Consider the following 18,100-nt stretch of genomic DNA (forward strand, 5'->3'; position numbering starts at 1 on the left):
CCATGGGGTCTGATTTGTAGGTGCTGCTGCTATTTGGGTGGTCACCCATGTTACTGTGATTAACTCACTTGTGTTCTATAATCAAGCCCGAGGAACTCTTCATTGGTTTCACAAGCTGGATGCTGCCAAAGTGTACTTTTGACTGCAGAATCCTCCTGGATCAGTAGGGCTCCTAGTCTGAAGCTCAGACACGCTGACTACATTTTGTTCATTTACATACAGTTTGGATATGCTAAACCTTCATGTTTATGCTCTATGTCACAATCGCATGCTTCGGTCTTGGCCTGAGTGATCTGTCCCACAAAACCAAGCTTCCTGACTCTGCCCGTGTCCTTTCCTGAAGGAGACCAGGTATCTTCTTTGTGTCCCTGCTCCCACCTCAGGGATTAGAAAATATTTTCAGTGTGTGAGTTTAGAGTTGCTTTGAGGGAGAAATATCTCAGCCCACAGTCTGTTGGTCTCTTTCCTTTAATGTTGTATATCCTGAACATTTTACTTGTTGTGGTTTGGTGTTAGCAAATTAAAAACAAAACAAAACAAAAACTCCCCCCAAACCTCTTTGATTTTCCATCTCAGTCGCATAAGAGCAACTGCATGGGGATAAGATGATCTAGTAATGAGACAAACTTTAAAGTAAAGTGTGTGTGTGTGTGTGTGTGTGTGTGTTTTCTGTGTATTTGAACTCAGGTCCCTGAGCTCGCATCACGGATCCATCTCTCCAGTTCTGCAAAATGGTGGCTTTATTTGTTTTATTTTGTCTTGTTTTTAATATGGACCATGGTCCATACCTCTGAGAGTAAGACCTAGACACGTTAAGGCATCCTTCTGTGCCTCAGTTTCCCTCTCAGCATGACAGTCACACACACACACACACACACACACACACACACACACACACACACACACACACAGAAGATCTGAAGATAAAACTTGATCTGGAAGCAGGCTGAGACCTGTAAGCAGCAGAGTGGAAGGATAGGCGTTCAACAAACCTGCCTGAGAAAGGCATTTACAGTATCCAAGGACAGGTCTGTCCACAAAGCTTCTCAACAGCTCCACCTAGTGACAGATATGCCAAATCACACCTGCAAAGACACCCACACATAGGGATGGCAAAAAGCAATTCTCTTGGGACTGTGGTTTCCAAAACAAAACCAATGGGAAGTGTCTCCCTGGTGATCAGAGAGAAGCAACCTGGCTGTTTACCCACTCACTGCTGCCTCCTTCTAATGCAGGTTTTGCTTGTATTTTGAGACAGGGTCTCACATGTAGTCCAGTTAGCCAGGAACTCACAATCATCCTGTCCCAGCCACTGTCTCCCCAACCCCCACTTCCAACCCTCCCCATCCCAGGTCTGAGTATGGGAACATAGCACTGTACCAGCTCAAATGGTGTCTGAACTTGAGAATTTTTTCATTTCCTCTTGTCATGGGTACTGTTAATAGTAGTGTACAGTTATGGAAGAGCCTACATTGTGTTGTCTCCTTGTCACATATAGGGTATGAGTGTCTCTGAGTGGGGGCAGCTGTGCTTTTCTCTGAGTGGCTAGGGCTCAATTGTGGGTATCTTTTTCTATTGCTCTCCATCTTACTTTTTGAGACAGAGTCTCTTACCAAACTTCGAGTTCTCTCTTCCAAACTAAACAGGCTGGCCAGCGAGCCCAGGGAATCCACTTGTCTGTATTACCCCAGCCCTGGTGTAGCTTGGTTTTCCATGGGCACTAGAGATCTGAACTCAGTCTTCTTGCTTTCAAATCGAGTACTTAACCCACTGGGACATCTCCCTAGCCCCTGAAGAACCTATTTTTAAAAATTAAATCACAGTTCTCAGATGGTGTTGTTTGGTTTACTGAGTATTTCACCTGCTTCCAAGAGGGGCCTTCTTTAGGGACTGGACCACTAAGCCACATCCTTACCACACAGATGGTTATGCACCAGGTCCTGACTGCAGGAGTGCTTCTGAGGTAACTTAGCTGAGCTAAGGGCCACACCAAGGCAAACATGAAGGCCGTGCATCGTTGAGCAGTGCCTGGCAGTTGGTTATCAGGGTCTAGTCCTGCATTGAATCTGGGCCCTCCATTCACTCACTTCGCTTTCTTATTTCCCAGAAATCCGTATGTTCTGTGACCTGCAGGAATTCCAGAGCTGAGACCCAAGAGGCATGAGGTTAAAGAAACAGTTCCGAACCCAGGTAGGAAGTGTTATTTATTCAGACTGAGTCAGACACCTCGCTCCTTTTCAGTGGTATACATCTTAGCAGGATGGACAAGTACAAAAATAAGATTATTTTAGAAAACTCCAGGTTGGAGGGCCCAGAAATCACGTAGGCATTTGTTAGGAGTTGCTTTGTGGCACGAATGCCTCTTTGTTCCTCACAGTATTCTAACCACAATTTGATTTGAAATTAGTTCAGTGCCCTAGAAATGGAGGGAGATTCCCCCAAAAAGCAACCATTTAGAAGCATCTTTAGAAATACAATTTACACTCAAGAACCCTGTAGGAAAATAGGAAAAGAAATGTGAGCTACACAAAATACATTGAGCTACACAAAATATGTTGCATAAAACACTACTTCCTGCCTCTTTTAGAGTTCAGTAGATGGCTTGGATCATTTATATGTTTCTTTATATATTTACCCTCAAGGTCTCACCATGTAATTCTGGGTAGTATGGAACTCACAGTGTACACCAGACACCATGAGTTCTACCTCTGCCTTCCAAGTGCTGGAATTAAAGGCATGTGCCGCCGTGCCTGGTGCATGGCTTAGACCTCTTCCAGTAGAACCTAAACCTTGTACACAGGAGAAACAGGAGACACGAGTAACCCTTTCAGTGCCTAGAGGAGAGCATCATAAACCTGAAGAGTACGAAACTGTGCAGATGAACAGAGGCAGGAGGTTACTCGTCAAACTCCAACTTTCACTTGCATGTGAGAACCCCACCTACCCTGTGGGTTTGAACTGAGTCATTGCTAAAGAAACCAACCTTCAGCTCCTCGCTGGTAAAAATGTGTGATCCTGCAACAAAGGAGGAGTCAATGGGACAGCATTTTATACTCCTGGGCCAAAGGACAAGAGTTCACAAAGCTATGAAGACATTTCCCTCCCTCGCTCCCTCCCTCCTTCCTTTTCAGTACCAGGGTTTCGTGAAGCCTAGGCAAGAACTATACTATTGAACTCCACTCCTAATCCCAAGAAATTTTTTCCTCTTGTGATTTTTATTACTGATTAATAAAGCCTTAATTAGCTATGCCAGTTTGTTTTTTAATCTCAGGAGATCACCCAGTGCTCTCTTAATACTTCATTCTTCATTCAGCAGTACCCATCTTGACATGTGGGGCCTCTGTGAGGGTTTTCTTCTCCTGATAGGATGCCATAGCTTATTTGTCTCAGAAGGTTCTAGTAGTGTTCATACAGAACAAGGAGCAGAAGTCAGCAAGCCCCAGTCCCTGATCTGTGCACCTGTTGTGAATACAAACTATCTAGTTTCCGCCCCACCAAAGAAGACGCAGCAGCGTTGAATCAGGTGGGGCTGCACAGAGAGCTCAGGCGCCGTTCTGTTTTTACAGGCACCAATGTGATCACAGCTGTGCATAGAGAGGGCTGATTGTACCTCTACCAGTTGTAATTATGAAGCATATGGGTAAAGATTCATATTGGCTGTGTGCTCTACTCTGACGTGTGAGGGACACACCATGTGCTACAGCTTAGATCATTCATCCCCAGCTGATCTCACACAAATATTTCTCCAGTTGTAAATGAGGGCATGTGAGCCTGGCCCTTTCCTGACACTGATCATTCCTCAATGGATGATTTAACACCACACTCTTTCTGGTTGCCACTGGGATGCAAATATAAGCCAAGGCTTGATCAAGAAAAACACAAGTCCTAAAAGGGATTTGAACTTACAGTCCAGCCACCATCTACCATCTTCTCTTTAAGAGTAACTACTGTAAAAGTAATAGGGCACAGTTAAATTTAGAAACATCGGGCATCTGGGTGTGACATCTGATACAAAATCCGAAGGAAGTTTGTGTGGTGAGAGGAAGGAAAAATCACTGTCCTTTGAGTTTGACATTGTGAATTCTTGCTTATTTCTAATGAACCCATTCGTGGCCTTTGTAGACACATGGGTGTCACCAGAACGATCGGCTAGGTTTTCAAAATCTTTAGCAACATAATAATTGCTTCAGTTCACTGTTTGACCCAGTGTAGTTGACCAGACTATAATGCAGATGCCTGGGCTTGACATGCTAACTCTGAATGAGACTGGGTACTTACGTACCCTGAGACCCATGAGACACACTCCTGTAAGAAGACCAGGGCCATTGTAGACAGGGCACAGATTTGAGGCTGAGAGCAGCTTTCAGAGTGGGTGGGTGGTCCAACAAGGCTGGTTTATCATGGAACTATCCAGCTCTGACTGTCAAAAGTCCTTCCTGGGTACACAGTCCCCAAAAGAAACTTGGCCAAACCAATGTGGACCAAGTAACTTTCCTTTGCCCAGTGAACTCCCCAGCACATAGCCTTGAACCTGCAGCCTCAGGCCTGGGTCCTGCTTCTGAACTCAAAGAACTCTGGTTTTACTGGAATAGGCATCTTCTAAACAAAACAAATTGTCCTCTGCTGAATGTCTGCTCAGTGGCCAGTGATCAACCTAAGGGCCTCCCTTTGAAGATTCCCAAAACAGGCCATGCTAAAAAAAAAAAAAAAAAAAATGGAGTAAAGTGGTTTGTCTACATTGTGCAGGGATATCCTGGCTGTCCAGAACACTAAAACTGCAGACTGAGGTGGGGAACATACCTCTCTCCTGACTCCTTCAGGCCTTGTCCTCCTCTAAGAGGTTAGAATTTATCAACTTGCAGGAATTCTTGACTCTTTGCTGATGGAATTGACCAATCTCTGGCTCAGGCAACATGCAGGCTGCCTGCCTCCCACAAATCCCGAATGTCTACATTGACTTCAGTGCTGAAACATTCTTGAAATTGAGTGGAGGAGAGTTATAGCTCTGTAAAATAAAAATGACACCTTCAACACAGTAGGCCAACTTGAGCATGGAAGAAAGCTAGCACCCAGACGGAATCATTTTCCAAATCACTAACCATGCTTATTCCGGGACTTTGCTTTCCTCGTAGTATGATTCTCTTACCCCCCCCCCAAACTGCTTTGCTGTCTAATGGGCAAATAGCTACACATTCAGCTCTGTAATTTTTAAAACAGATTGGAGATGTACATAATCCTATATGTGTGTTTTTTCCTGTTTCGTATTGCTTCTCCATATTGGAGATTTTTTTTCTCCTGTGGGTGTGCCAATAATCAATTCTGGTAAGTTCATGCAAAAGAAATCACACTGGGATGCTGTCCAGTTAATTTGGTTTCTGCTAATAAAGATAAATGCGGTGAAACCCAATTATCCTTGTCTGTGGGACAGACTTCTGGGCAACATTCTACTCCCAGGGAGGAAGCTGGAACTCAAATTCCAGCCAGGTGTAGACGCTCCACCAGGTGAGAAAGTGGCAAGGCCAATTTAGCAAATTCCCGCTCTTAATTAAATCATCAAGTAGTCCCTCCCTGCCTCTTAAAGGAGAGAATGGAATCTGCTTCAGAAAAATCTCTTCCTCAAAGTTCCTTGGAGTCCTTATTGCTGATTTCTGGTCATAGTTTTCTTCCCAAATGTATCTCCAACCCAAACCTCTGGGCTTCAGGACCAGTCAGATAAATTTTTTCCAAAATGCTCAGGATTGATATGTTCTGGGAAAAGAATCCCATGGTCATGTGTATGTAGCACACCTGCCTCTTTAACTCCAGGCACTTGTTTGTGGTAAAAGAAAGAGGAGGGGGAGGAGGAGGGAGAGGAGGGGAGGAGGAGAAAGAGAAGAGGGAGGAGGAGGAGAGGAGGGGGAGGGGAGGAGGCAGAAGAAGAAGAGGAAGGGGGAAGAAGAAGAAGAGGAAGGGAAGAAGAAGAAGAAGAAGAAGAAGAAGAAGAAGAAGAAGAAGAAGAAGAAGAAGAAGAAGAAGAAGAAGAAGAAGAAGAAGAAGAAGAAGAAATAATTCCATAGGCCATACCAGGAGACTGGACACAGATCACCAGTGACTCTGAATGAGGGGAGAGAGATCTTCCAGTCCTTTCCTCATTCTATTCTAGGTAAAACTGAGACCCTTAAAAGGCTACTATTCTGATTCCTGTTCAAGACAAACATTCCTGACAGTCTGCCAAGTGAAGTCTCAATTTGCAGAACTTGAGAAGGTGGGCGTCACCACAGTTTTGACTAAGTATATGCCAGGAAAATGTCCCAAATTCAACCGTCGATTTCATTCTGGTTGCTAAGCTCTGCTTTTGTAATTTAAGTATTCCTGTCAAAATGTCACATCAAGTGGCATCTGAGATACAAAGGTAGACACATTTGATATAAAATACAGAAAATTCTGGTAATCTTCCACCTGCCTTGACATCCTGCACTTCAGAAGCCCAGCCCAATACAGAGAATCAGATATCATGAGTGGGAAGATTGAGCAATCCTCCTATTTCAGGGATTCAGTGTCCTCACAGAACAGGGAAGGGGGGCAGAGTCTAGGAGAACTTGGTTCTTTTCCACACAGACCTGACTAGAAGAGAGTACTCAATGGAAAAATCAACAGGTGAACAGATCCCACTTCCAGAGATTTCTAACTCTGTAATGAATTTTGAAATTATTCATGCTCAACCAGAGCATGCTCGACACGTCTGCGAGCATTTGAGAACACAAAGCTATCCCTGCTTTGGTTGGATCTTTCTTCTTCAACAGCTCAACTCCTCTCCCATGAGAATTTCACAGAAGGTTCCTCTGGCTGCTGGGTAGTGTTCCAGTTCACTGTGACATTCCTGGATGGCTCCAGTGTGTCCTTGGCATGGCCATTTATTTCTCAATACAGAGGTGACCGGGGTGAGCAGAACAGATGGCTGCGGCATCCGCACAAAGAACAGCAAAGACATTCCTGCTATGCACTCTGGGTGGAATGTTTTATGTCCAACCTATCCTGGTAGCAGGTAGCATTGCAAAGTGAACACTGAACTTGGTATGGGAATGGAGGGGTGTCCACAAGGTGACTTTGTATGTCAATTAACTTCCCCTCACAAATAAGTGGCCACATGGAGTAATAGGCTTCCTCCACCTGTTTTTGGCAAAGGCCTCAAATGGCAGAAAGTAAGGTACTGCTGATCTCCCATTGCCAAGGCATTACCACTCCCCCAAATCTCCTCCCCCCAGGAAAGAACCACAGAGTCTTCTGCCAGTCAGGTGCCTTCAGATTGCTTTGGATTGGCACACTTGGTCCCAAGGCATCTTATGAAGGGAAATGCATGGCTTCAAAGGACTCAGAAAAGTGGAAATGACTCCAAGTCACGAGTTTTCCTTCCCTGACAGCTGGTCAGAAGCACAGGCATCTGGCCACGTCTCCATTTCCCAGATCAGTAATTACCAATTTAGTTCCAAAGAAGATTCAGAGAAAAGAAACAATTATGGCAGCAGAGATGAGAGAGTTTGTTTTCCTCATTAAAACATGATTAATTAACTTGAAATCTGAGGAAGTGTGTGTGACCATGGCCAGCTTGGTGACAGAATGTCAAGAGCAGCACGCAGCCCAGCACCTGTTCTGCCTCATTGTACAGGCCAGGGCAATAGTGGGAATCAAGCTGCCTGAACTCTACTCAAACTCAGAATACTGGCCAAGCCACACGAGTGGCGTCTTTACCTGCGTGCCAAAGAAACTACATTTCATTAGAACGCCAGCCATCTCACTCTACCTAGGTGGGCAAAGATCTTCCTGGCAAGGGCTAGTGTGATGTGCGATGTGCGATCTGTGTGTGGATTCTCATTGCTGGGGATCCTGAGACCTGCCCAAGGTCCTGCAGTACAGTCGGGTGCAGAAGAAGGCTGAGTGATTCTCTCATCAGGCTCAAGTCTACTTCTCCTGCCAGGATATTGAAAGCCTTCTTACTTGTTCTAGATAGTCTAGGTAGTAGTCTAGGACCAAATACTCTTTAATAAGGTCGGTACCAAAAGTTTCCTCTAGACAAGAGAGCAAGCAACTGAATGCACTCATTTTTCCTGAGGTTGAAGAGAAGATAGTAAGTAACCACAGCTTGCCTATTTTCTTTTCCTTTGGATTGTTTTTGGTTTTGGTGGTACACTGGGCAGTTTGGCATAACCAGTCCCATAAAGCCTGAAGCCCAATGCATTGTTTTGGTTCACAATGAGGTGTTTTTTATTATCATTTCTCTCTGAAGTAGAAAAGACCTGAAAACTTGGAAATCAAGAGTGATCAAGATACAGTGAGTCTGGAAGGCCTTCAGATGCCCGGCCGAGGTTCCAGACTAACAGACAGAGAAGCCAATTGGAGACATCTCTCTTAGGAGAGCTGAGTTCAAGGCTGCTGGAGTTCAGATGAGACTCTTCATTTCCAGCGATGTCTGACTAGTGAGGATTCATCGTTAACCACCTCAGGGTCTCGGGGGGCGTGTCGGCAGTGCAGCGGGAGCAGCAGCAGGAGGATCAGAACCAGGAGAATGGCTCCGCACACACTCATCAGGGCATAGGACACAATCCACAAGATGGGCTCATTCAGAGCCTGTGCTGGAACACAGTTGCTGGCTATGTCTTCCGTGGAAAAGGGCCCAGAAATTTCAGACACTGTGGTACCTGCGATCTCTGAGGAGACAGAAGGAGAAAGGTCACAGCTGTGAGTCAAGAAGTTCTCACTGGCAGTGGGCACCGAGCTCACAGCTGGTTACACTGAGGCCCCGATTGCTCAAATACCAAGTGTGTACTTAGAGATGGCTCAGGAGCAGCAGCCTTCAGGAGTGAAGACGAAGGAGGAGTAGAAAGAGGGGCAGTTTTCTAATCAGAAAGCTGCCTGGGATGAGGGAGGAAGGGGTCTTTTGGCAAAGTTAATTTGATCCCATGTTATACTCAGTGAGACCAAACAAGTCTTTTTAGTATTTTGTTTGGTTGGTTTTCTTGCAATAGGGTCTCACTCTATAGCCTGGGCTGGCCTGGAACTTGCTATGTAGCCCAGGCTACCTTTGAACTTATGGCAGTCCTTCTGCTTCAGCCTCTTGAGTGCTAGGATTACACTTGAGCTACCACATGTAGCCCAATTCACTCTTAGTGGTTCCAAAATTACCCTAACCACACTGGCTTGGGAGAGTCCATTTACCCCCATCCTATGTTGAATCGGAAAGACCATGAAGCAAAAGCAATCAATTAACAAACATAGGACTTGTGGTATAAATGATGACTCAGAAACATAGGATGCCATGTTGGCCTCTGCTAAAGACTCTGGTGTTGGAATAAGGTCCATGAATGAATCGAAGTGAGACTTCTGAGAGCTTGTGAGAAACCTCCAAGTAAACAAGACAAGAGTCTTATAGTCTCTATTCCCCCATAACATGGGTTGTTCTTGGAATGAGCCTTTGAGCCCCTCCCAGGTGTAAATCAGAGTGAGTTTTACCTCAGACTACCTATCATCTTACTCACTATCCTTTAGAATGATGTATGACTGTGTACGGCCTACACTCATGTGACCTTGCCCTTGTGACTGTATACACCTGGGCTTGCCTCTCCTTCCAGGGCTGTAGCAGCCGAAGGCTTTATTTGGGTTCAGGGGAAAGTGGGCTAGGAAGGTCTCCTGATCACTCTCTTAGCCAAGGAATACCACACCACAAAACATTTTCTGTTTTTCTTGTTTGCTTGTTTGTTTTTTGTTTTGATTCAAGCCTCAGGATCTCTAGTCTTGTCAAATATGATCTTTTTCACTTGGGGAAGATAACAAGGTCAAAATGACAGTAGGATGACAGTCTTTAAGGAATACCTTTAAAGGAGGAAGAAATAGCTCATTTCCTTTGCAAAGGTCATACTTTCTGACCTGTATAGATTCCATGACAATAGCTTTTTAAAAAACACTTGAGGGGGAAAACAAACAAAAAAACAAGACAAACTAACCAACCAACTAAACCAACCAACCAGTGAGCATAGCCTGCCAACACTCAAGCATGGTGAGATGCAGCCTCAGTTGATCCACACCCCCAGAATTCCCCAGTGGGAGGGAAGGAAAGGGATGTTAGCACACAATACCCAGGGGGCAAGGCCAACCCACCACTTCCTCCTGAAAGTCAAAGTCTCCTGACACACAGCCACATCACTATCCATCCTGGGTTTTCTTGGTTGGGTTATAGTGCTGGAGTGATGACTCAGTCCCTCATCTAGTAAGCAAAATCTGAAGCATTTCCTGTCTGCCTCTCTATGGAAAAGTGCCAAGCTCCGCCCTATAATTTCCAAAGACAAATGACTCTACTCCTAGTCAGGAAGGTAATGCAAATTTACAGTAGAAACCTTGCAAATAGAGGTAAGGGAAACAGTCATAGAGACAACAGTCAGAAAAATACTAACATTCTTATGTGTAATGTTTTCTATGATAAAATCATTGTCATTAAATCTTAATCCAGCTATTTTGATGACTATCTAAAAAACATATTATGGACACATTGATTGATGTTTAATTTTGATTTTCAATTACATTGCTTCTGAGAGGGAGAACTACTAAGGACTGGAGATAACAGATCAGTGGCAGTATGCTTTCTGAGCATTCAGGAGGCCCTGAGTTCAGTCCTCAGGATTGCGGAGAGAAAGAAGGGAAAAACTTTATTGATCATTTGCATTTTCATTTCTCTGTTCTCAAGGACTTGTAGGAATCTTTCCGATAGTAAAATCTTTCTTACGTTGCAAATGTTGTTGTGAAGCAGGTCATTTGTCTTTCTTCAAATTTACTTTGTAAATGAGATGTGTCAGCCAGTACATGGATGAAAGTAAGCCTGCGCAGTGCGCAGATGGCGATGCAGGAAGGTGGGAAGCAATCCAAAATCACTTGAAACCACTTTTGCTTCCAGCTAAGATGGAGTCACAGGGGCCAGCCTGACCTCCCACTTGAAACAAATGGAACACTGGGTAAAACAATGCTAAAGAAAAAATGAAGAGTGTCCTGAAATAGATGTATGCCTCTAGGCTGTGGGCTAGAGAGAGATGCATATGTATGCTGCAGAAGTCCAGGGGAACAGTGGCTGTAGGATTTGCAGTACAGGCTCATGCTAAGGAGACAGCTCCACCAGGGTCAAGGCCTCCTGGAGCCTTCAACAGGAAGTCTAGCCAACTCTTCATATCCAGGAGTCCTGTCCATGTCATATCCAGACCAGTCCAGAAGAATAATGGCATCTCTACTGAAAACATGCAGACCTTTCTCTTGTCAATATTTCCTAAACAACACAGTGTGACACTGAGAAGTATGACGTCATCTAGAGATGATCGAGTGCAGGTGTTACATGGACCTGACACTAAGTAATGTCATCTAGATGTCATCTAGAGATAATGTTCAGATTCTGTGGAGATACCATGACATCTCACAGAAGGGACCTGACACTGAGGTGGGTGTGATGTCATCTAGAGGTGATGCTTAGATTCTGTGGAGATACTGGGCTATCTCAGAATGGAACTGATACTGTTAGTCTTGACATCATCTAAGGATGATGGACATTACTTAGAGTCAGTGTGGACAGCTGGCTGTCTTATAGAAGAGGCTTGGGTAACCCTGAGCATCCTTGGATTTTGGTGCCTCAAGTTTCCTGGATCTCATTCCTTGGGTTCTGAAGGATACTTGCTCGTATCAGAAGCTCAATCCCAGAGGCTGGGCAATGTCTTGTGTTGGATATTAGGCTCCCATAGAGAAATCCTGGAAGTGTGGTGGTTTGAATAAGCTTGGCCCAGGGAGTGGCACTATTTGGAGGTGTGGACTTGTTGGAGTTGCTATGGACTTGTGGCAGGAAGTGTATCACTGGGAGTGTGGGTTTTAAGACCCTCATCCTAGCTGCCTGGAAATCAGACTTCTCCTAGTGGCCTTCAGGTGAAGGTCTAGAACTCTCAGATCCTCCTGCACCATGCCTGCCTGGACTCAGGCATGCTCCCTCCTTGATAATAATGGACTGAATCTCTGAACCTGTGAGCCAGTCCCAACTAAATGCTGTCCTTATAAGAGTTCCCTTGGTCATCGTATCTTTTCACAGCAATGAAACCCTAACTAAGACAGAGGATGATAAGCATTCAGTCTATAGCGCAGACTACAGCAAGGAGATAGAATACACAATTTATAGTTCACATAGAGAAGAAGGGAAAGCAGGACACAGGCAAGAATTTTAGCCAGAAATGCCAAAGATGAGTTCAGTTGCACACAGGACACTATGGGCTTGATTAACACCATATTTTAATGAGGAAGTCAGAGGAATATTTAACACAATAGAGATACAGAAGATGTTAGAAGACCTAAATCAATCTTCCTGGTATAATACATAACATGAAAACCACACTGGTGTTATTAATGGTACATGCACTGTAAACAAAGAGCATCAGGGGCAGAAGAGACGGCTCAGTGGTTAAGACTACTGGTTATTCTTGAAGATAACCTTGGTTCAATAATCAGTGTCCACGTAGTACCTCAAAACCATCTGTAACTTTAGTTCCAGGGGAACCAACACCCTCTTTTGGCCTCTGTGGGCAGTACACTCCTGTGCTCATACATATATGCAGATAAAAACACCCCTATATAAAAAAATAAAAATAAATCTTCTAAAAGGACCAACCAAATTAAAGATGTCATAATAGAACAATGTGAACTGACACACACAGAGAACACTGAGAACCAAACAGAGAACCTCAGTGTATATGGATTATCACACACTTCTTATTCATGTTAAAGGGCCAAAGGAAAGAGAAGGGTAGGAGACCAAGGAGAAGAAACAGTAACTAAAAATTTTCAGAACTTATTGTGAGCCATATATAAATTCATAGATTGCAGAGACGTGTGCATGTACACACACACACACACACACACACACACTCACTCACTCACAAAATCACAAAGACACTCCTATCCCCTATAAAGAACTGAGAAGGGCATGGTCAGGTACAGTGGAATAATTAGTGTAGGGTTTGATTCATGTACAATGCATAGGGATGTAAGAATATCATATTGGCTTACTAATATGAACAATTAATTAATACACGCTAGTAACAATTCTAGAAAGGACATCACATGGAGTGCTTAAGAAACAGCCATGCCAGCAGGTCAGGGAACCAACCCCAGAAATCTTCTTCAAGTTGAATGCCTGTATTTGTCTGTATTTTTCATATATACATACATATATATATATATATATATATATATATATATATATATATATATATGTGTGTGTGTGTGTGTGTGTGTGTGTGTGTGTGTGTGTATTATAAACAACAACAACAACCCCAAAAGCCCCAAGCACCCCCAAAACAACAACAAAACCAAACTCTCAATAAAATCACATTTTCTTCACTGAACATACTGTTACTTTGAAGTCAGAAGATGACCTTATGTGCTAGGTCTTAGAAACCTGTGTGACTGAGGTAGCTATTAACATACTAAAGTAGATGCTGGCCGGCTCTCCCAACATCCCTCAGTATCTGTGACTCCTCCCAGAACTCCTCCCTGTGCCACCACCCTAAACCTCTCCCTCCTGATGGTTTCTCCTCCCCTAGCCTGATCCCTATATAACTCAGCATTTTGGCTTTGTCTGGGCCACCTCTCTTGGTCAGTGGCTCCTCTATTGCTTTCCCTTCCCATTTAGTCTGCCAGCCATGTTCAGCTTGGATTCTTATCTCTGACTGCTTTCTCCTTTATATCTAAAATCTTCTCCAACTTTAGGACTCATCATGTCTTCCTCCTCCTAACTTTTTCATTCACCCTGCTCCTTTTTAAGAAATTTTGGGAAAAGTACCAATCTCAGCTTGTCAGACATAATGCATTAGTTAGAAACAACCACGCGCTCACAAGAGCAATGGAGGAAACTGGATTTCAAACGGAGGCTGAGGACTGGAGATGTGACTTGTTTGGTATAGAGCCTGCCTAGCATGCAGGAAGCCTGAGGCTCCATGCCAAGCACTGCCCAAGCTGCTGTGGTAGTTACATCTGTAACTCCAGCACTAGGGGAAGCAGGAAGATAAGAAGCTGTAGGTCATCCTTGGCCACATGGGGAGGTTGAAGCTAGCCTCAGACCCTTCTCAAAAACAGCAACAATAAGAGCTATGTCTGGTTGCTATTTTCAGGAGCAGCCCCTCACTAGGTGTCTGTGCATTTATTATATACATTAACTGTGCTATGAAGTTGACTTGACTTTGCTATGATGGGTCTATATATGAGAGGTCATTGTTCGCTGTGGGGAGGGGAGTGAATTTGCAAGTGGACTCTGTCTTCAGATGTTTGCTCCTTGTCAGGGACTACCTCATTGAACTTAACTGCCCTGTCTGCTCTGTGCTTTGACTCTCACTTTCCTCATCTGTAAAACGGGAGTGTAACTGCCCCTATAAGTGACAATGTTGGAAGAATAGGTGAGTTAGCAGATGTTAAGTGTGTACTGTGCTACGCGTGACAGTCAGCTGTTACTATGTTGTTACTTTAATTCTTTTATCAATGTCTGAGGTTAACATTTTAATTGTGTATTTTTTTTTCTGTTGTCCCCAGAAGACCATGACCTGGTTAATCACGAATGCCTTGGGAGATATATCATTTTACTAAGGATGCTAGTCAGATCCCCTCCCTACACGAGGCATAAAACGAAACAAAGGGCCTTACTAAACTGAAGATCTGTGATCAAGACATCTCCTGCAAATGGCTGCTTCAGGAATATTACTCTGCAGTTAGAAGGGTTGCAGATACACAGCCAGCCCCTCCCCTCTCTTCTCTCTCCTCCCTCCCTCCTGCAGGAATCTTCCTATCCACCCTCCCACCCCTAATCTGGCATTACAATCAGATTGGGTGCGCACCACTATATCTGCTTTGGACATGGGTGCTAAGGACTGAACTCAGGTCCTCATGCCTGTGTGGCAAGCACTTTGCTGGATGAGCCTTCTCAAGCCTGTATTCTCTGCAGTAGGCACAGGCTATTCATAGGGTTTTCATTTGTACAACGTGGAGCCAGTGGTTCTCAGCTTTTGGTGTCTTTGACAATATTCTAAGCAGATAAGTACAGGCGTATCTCCCTCCGAGGCTCGTCTTCACACCACCAGCCCTATTTTTAAACATGAGCTGTACCAGATGATCCACTTTCAACCTGCAGCAAGAAAAACTCCACGGAATGGCTGCCATAATCCACAATGTGTTTCAAGTTGTATGAGCTGAAATCTATATAGCTCTTGGGTGCTAAATGTCTCCATCTATAAAAAGAGACTGATGGTATTTCAGAAGCCCTGCAGGCATTAAGACAGCCGAGCTGTCAATTTAACTCTATCTTTATTATCTGCTTAGCTGAAGACACTTGTACAAGGGAACATGGAGCCAGATGAAGGGGCCCCAGGGCCTAGAATAGGGATAAGCCACAGACTTGGGAGGGTCATTTCTACACTGCTCACAGTATCCAGCTAATTTGCACAGTTCCGTATTTGCACAGATTCTCTAGGGTGTGTGAATTGGCATGGACAGCAGAAAAAAGCTGTCTGGGGAAAGGCTCAGATGACAAAGGATGAGTAAGCCTGAGTACCTGGATTTGATTCCTAGAACCAACCAACCAACCAACCAACCAACCAACAAACCAACAAACCAAACAAACAAACAAACAAAGCCCAGTGTGGTGGCACGCTGTTATAATCCCAGTGTGGTGGAAACAGAGACGGGTGGATCCCTGGGGCATGCCCAACAGACAGTGTAGCCTACTTGGTAAGTTCCAGACCAATGAAAGACACTGTCTCAAAGAACAAGACGAAGAGTGACAAAAAGAACCCTGAAGTTGACTTCTGACCTCCATAAGCACAAGAACCCATGTGTACATGTACTAGTATGCACACGTGCACACTCACATACAACCTACAGTCTATATATACACACAAAGAAAAGGAGACTGTCTAGGCACTTTCCCCAAGTGACCCAGAGCCATGGCCACCCTGTTGTACTCCAGCTGAAAACAAGTCAGGAAGTCTATAAAGTCAGTCTTGGAGCCTCAGGGATTCTGGTGAAGGGCTTCTGCTCACTGCTCCCCCACTGCAATCCTCAGTGAACTCTATAAACTAAGAGCTGCCCAAAATTATAAAGCCAAAAAAGGGGGGTGAGCACTGGGAAATACTGGAAGCTCCCATAACTTTTGCCCCCATCAATTTGGTTGGCTCTGTGGGGAATTTATCACAGACGGAGGCTAAAGTGCAGCTCCTACTATTTATGTAGTTAGTTTGTTCCTGGGGATCGAAGACTGTGCCTTAGATTTGCTAAGTGCATGTTCTATCACTGAGCTATATTATCAGTATTGTTTTTTAAATAGATAGTCTTGCAATGTTATGGAGGCTAACTCCAAACTCCTGGCTGGAGGGATGTCCTTGCCTCAGCTTTACAAAGAGCAAAGACTATGGGTGTGGACCAGTGTGCTCATATCATCCCAGGTTTAAACACGCATGGGGCATAGAAGAGTCATTCCCTGACCTGAGGTTCACACAAGGGCTCATTGTCTTCATGCCCAGGAAGGATTTATTCTGACACCATTTAGGGTCACAGCCCTTTATTTCAGATTGTGGCAGAGACTTGGAACACCTGGTCATATCAAATCCACAGAAAGAATGGATTCTATTGATCTATGTGTCTATTTGTATACAATCCCCTTTTCTACACTTACACAGTCCAGGACTGAAACCAAGGGAATGGTACCACCCACAATGGGCTGGCCTTCCCACCTGAATTAATGTAATCAAGACAATCTCTTACAGACATGGCAGAGGACAACCTGACCGACCCAGAGGCTATCTTGAGGATGCTCTCTTCCCTGGCGACTGTAGGCTGTACCAAACTGACAATGAAAATGAATCATAACCAATTTTATGGTAGACAGAATTCAAGATGCGTTTCCATTTGAGATCCACTTCCTGACATTTAACCACATAGCCCTCTCCTCTACTACAGTGCAGAACCAACATAGTAAGGCATACACAAAGGGACTACCATCAAGTCTGGGGTAAAGAAAGACTTTGGATTATGTCTTAAGGGTTTCATGGCACCCCAAATTGGACCAGTCAATCAGGGAGGGACCAGGTACTACTTTGAGGACACTCAGGCAGGTTGTGGCAATGCTTTCTGGCAACAAAGGACTCCTGTCAACAACCACATGCGTGAGCTTGGCAGCGATGGCAGCTGACGCCAGATGGCTCCAGGTGATAACCAGATCTTTAGAAACTGCACTAGGAACCGCAGTAAAGAGTAGCCAAGTTCAGGAGAAAGCTGTTAGGCAGCAATACAGCACTTGCACCTGTCTGACAAAATAAGACATGTGCAGTAATGTGAGAAGAATCCATGCCAGATGAGGGAGGGGTACTAGCTACATTTACCACAAGCTTTTGAGGAAAATATGATTAAAAGTCTATTAGATCGGACTTTCTGTAAGTGTGCATGCCTTATGCACAGTCAGCCCTTTCTGTCGATGAGTCCGTGAACTCAAGCAGCCTCAGATGGAAAATACTTGAAAAGATGGGCTGGATGCAGTTGGCTGTGCCCTCGTTGTTCCCTGAGCAAGGAAAACAGGAATCATTTACATTGTGTTTGGACTGTATCACGTTGCTAGAGATAGAGAAACGGGTTCAAGTCTGGGTTACCTGTGTACACAGCACCATTTTGCACACAGGACTCGAGTACCAATAGATATTGATACTTGAGAGGCATCCTAGGACCCATCCCCTGAGGGTACTGGGAAGTGAATGAATGCTTTCTAGAATTTAAAATATTGTTAAGAATAACTATAAGTCAATTTCTCACAGCGTTACAGAGCTTGTCTATTGTAACGGCAGCCCCAGGAAAGCAATGACTCTGATAGCAAATAATTTGTGCTGAAGAAGAAACATATACTAGGGTACCTTCTCACAGCTGTGCAATCAAGTGTGTAAGTGCCAAGGCCTTAAAAATATTTTTAAATGTCATATACAAAAAAAAAAAAAAACCTTGCATCACAACATCAAAGAGTTCAGAGTGAAATCAGTACAGCTGCATTGCCTCTCTGTGAAACAATGCCAAGCCA

At 44.3% G+C, this 18,100-nt stretch overlaps 1 protein-coding gene across 1 annotated transcript in view; it reads right to left on the reverse strand.

Moving 5' to 3' along the window:
* Positions 1-8,217: 8,217 nt before the first annotated feature.
* Bace2 (beta-secretase 2) overlaps positions 8,218-18,100 on the reverse strand; it is an 82,060-nt gene continuing 72,177 nt past the window's right edge. The window contains exon 9 of the mRNA XM_032900357.1: positions 8,218-8,684. Coding sequence (XP_032756248.1) covers positions 8,431-8,684 — 254 coding nt within the window. The 3' untranslated portion in view covers positions 8,218-8,430. The remainder of the gene's footprint in view (positions 8,685-18,100) is intronic.

The sequence above is a fragment of the Rattus rattus genome, chromosome 4 (genome assembly GCF_011064425.1).
Source record: "Rattus rattus isolate New Zealand chromosome 4, Rrattus_CSIRO_v1, whole genome shotgun sequence".
Taxonomy (NCBI): domain Eukaryota; kingdom Metazoa; phylum Chordata; class Mammalia; order Rodentia; family Muridae; genus Rattus; species Rattus rattus.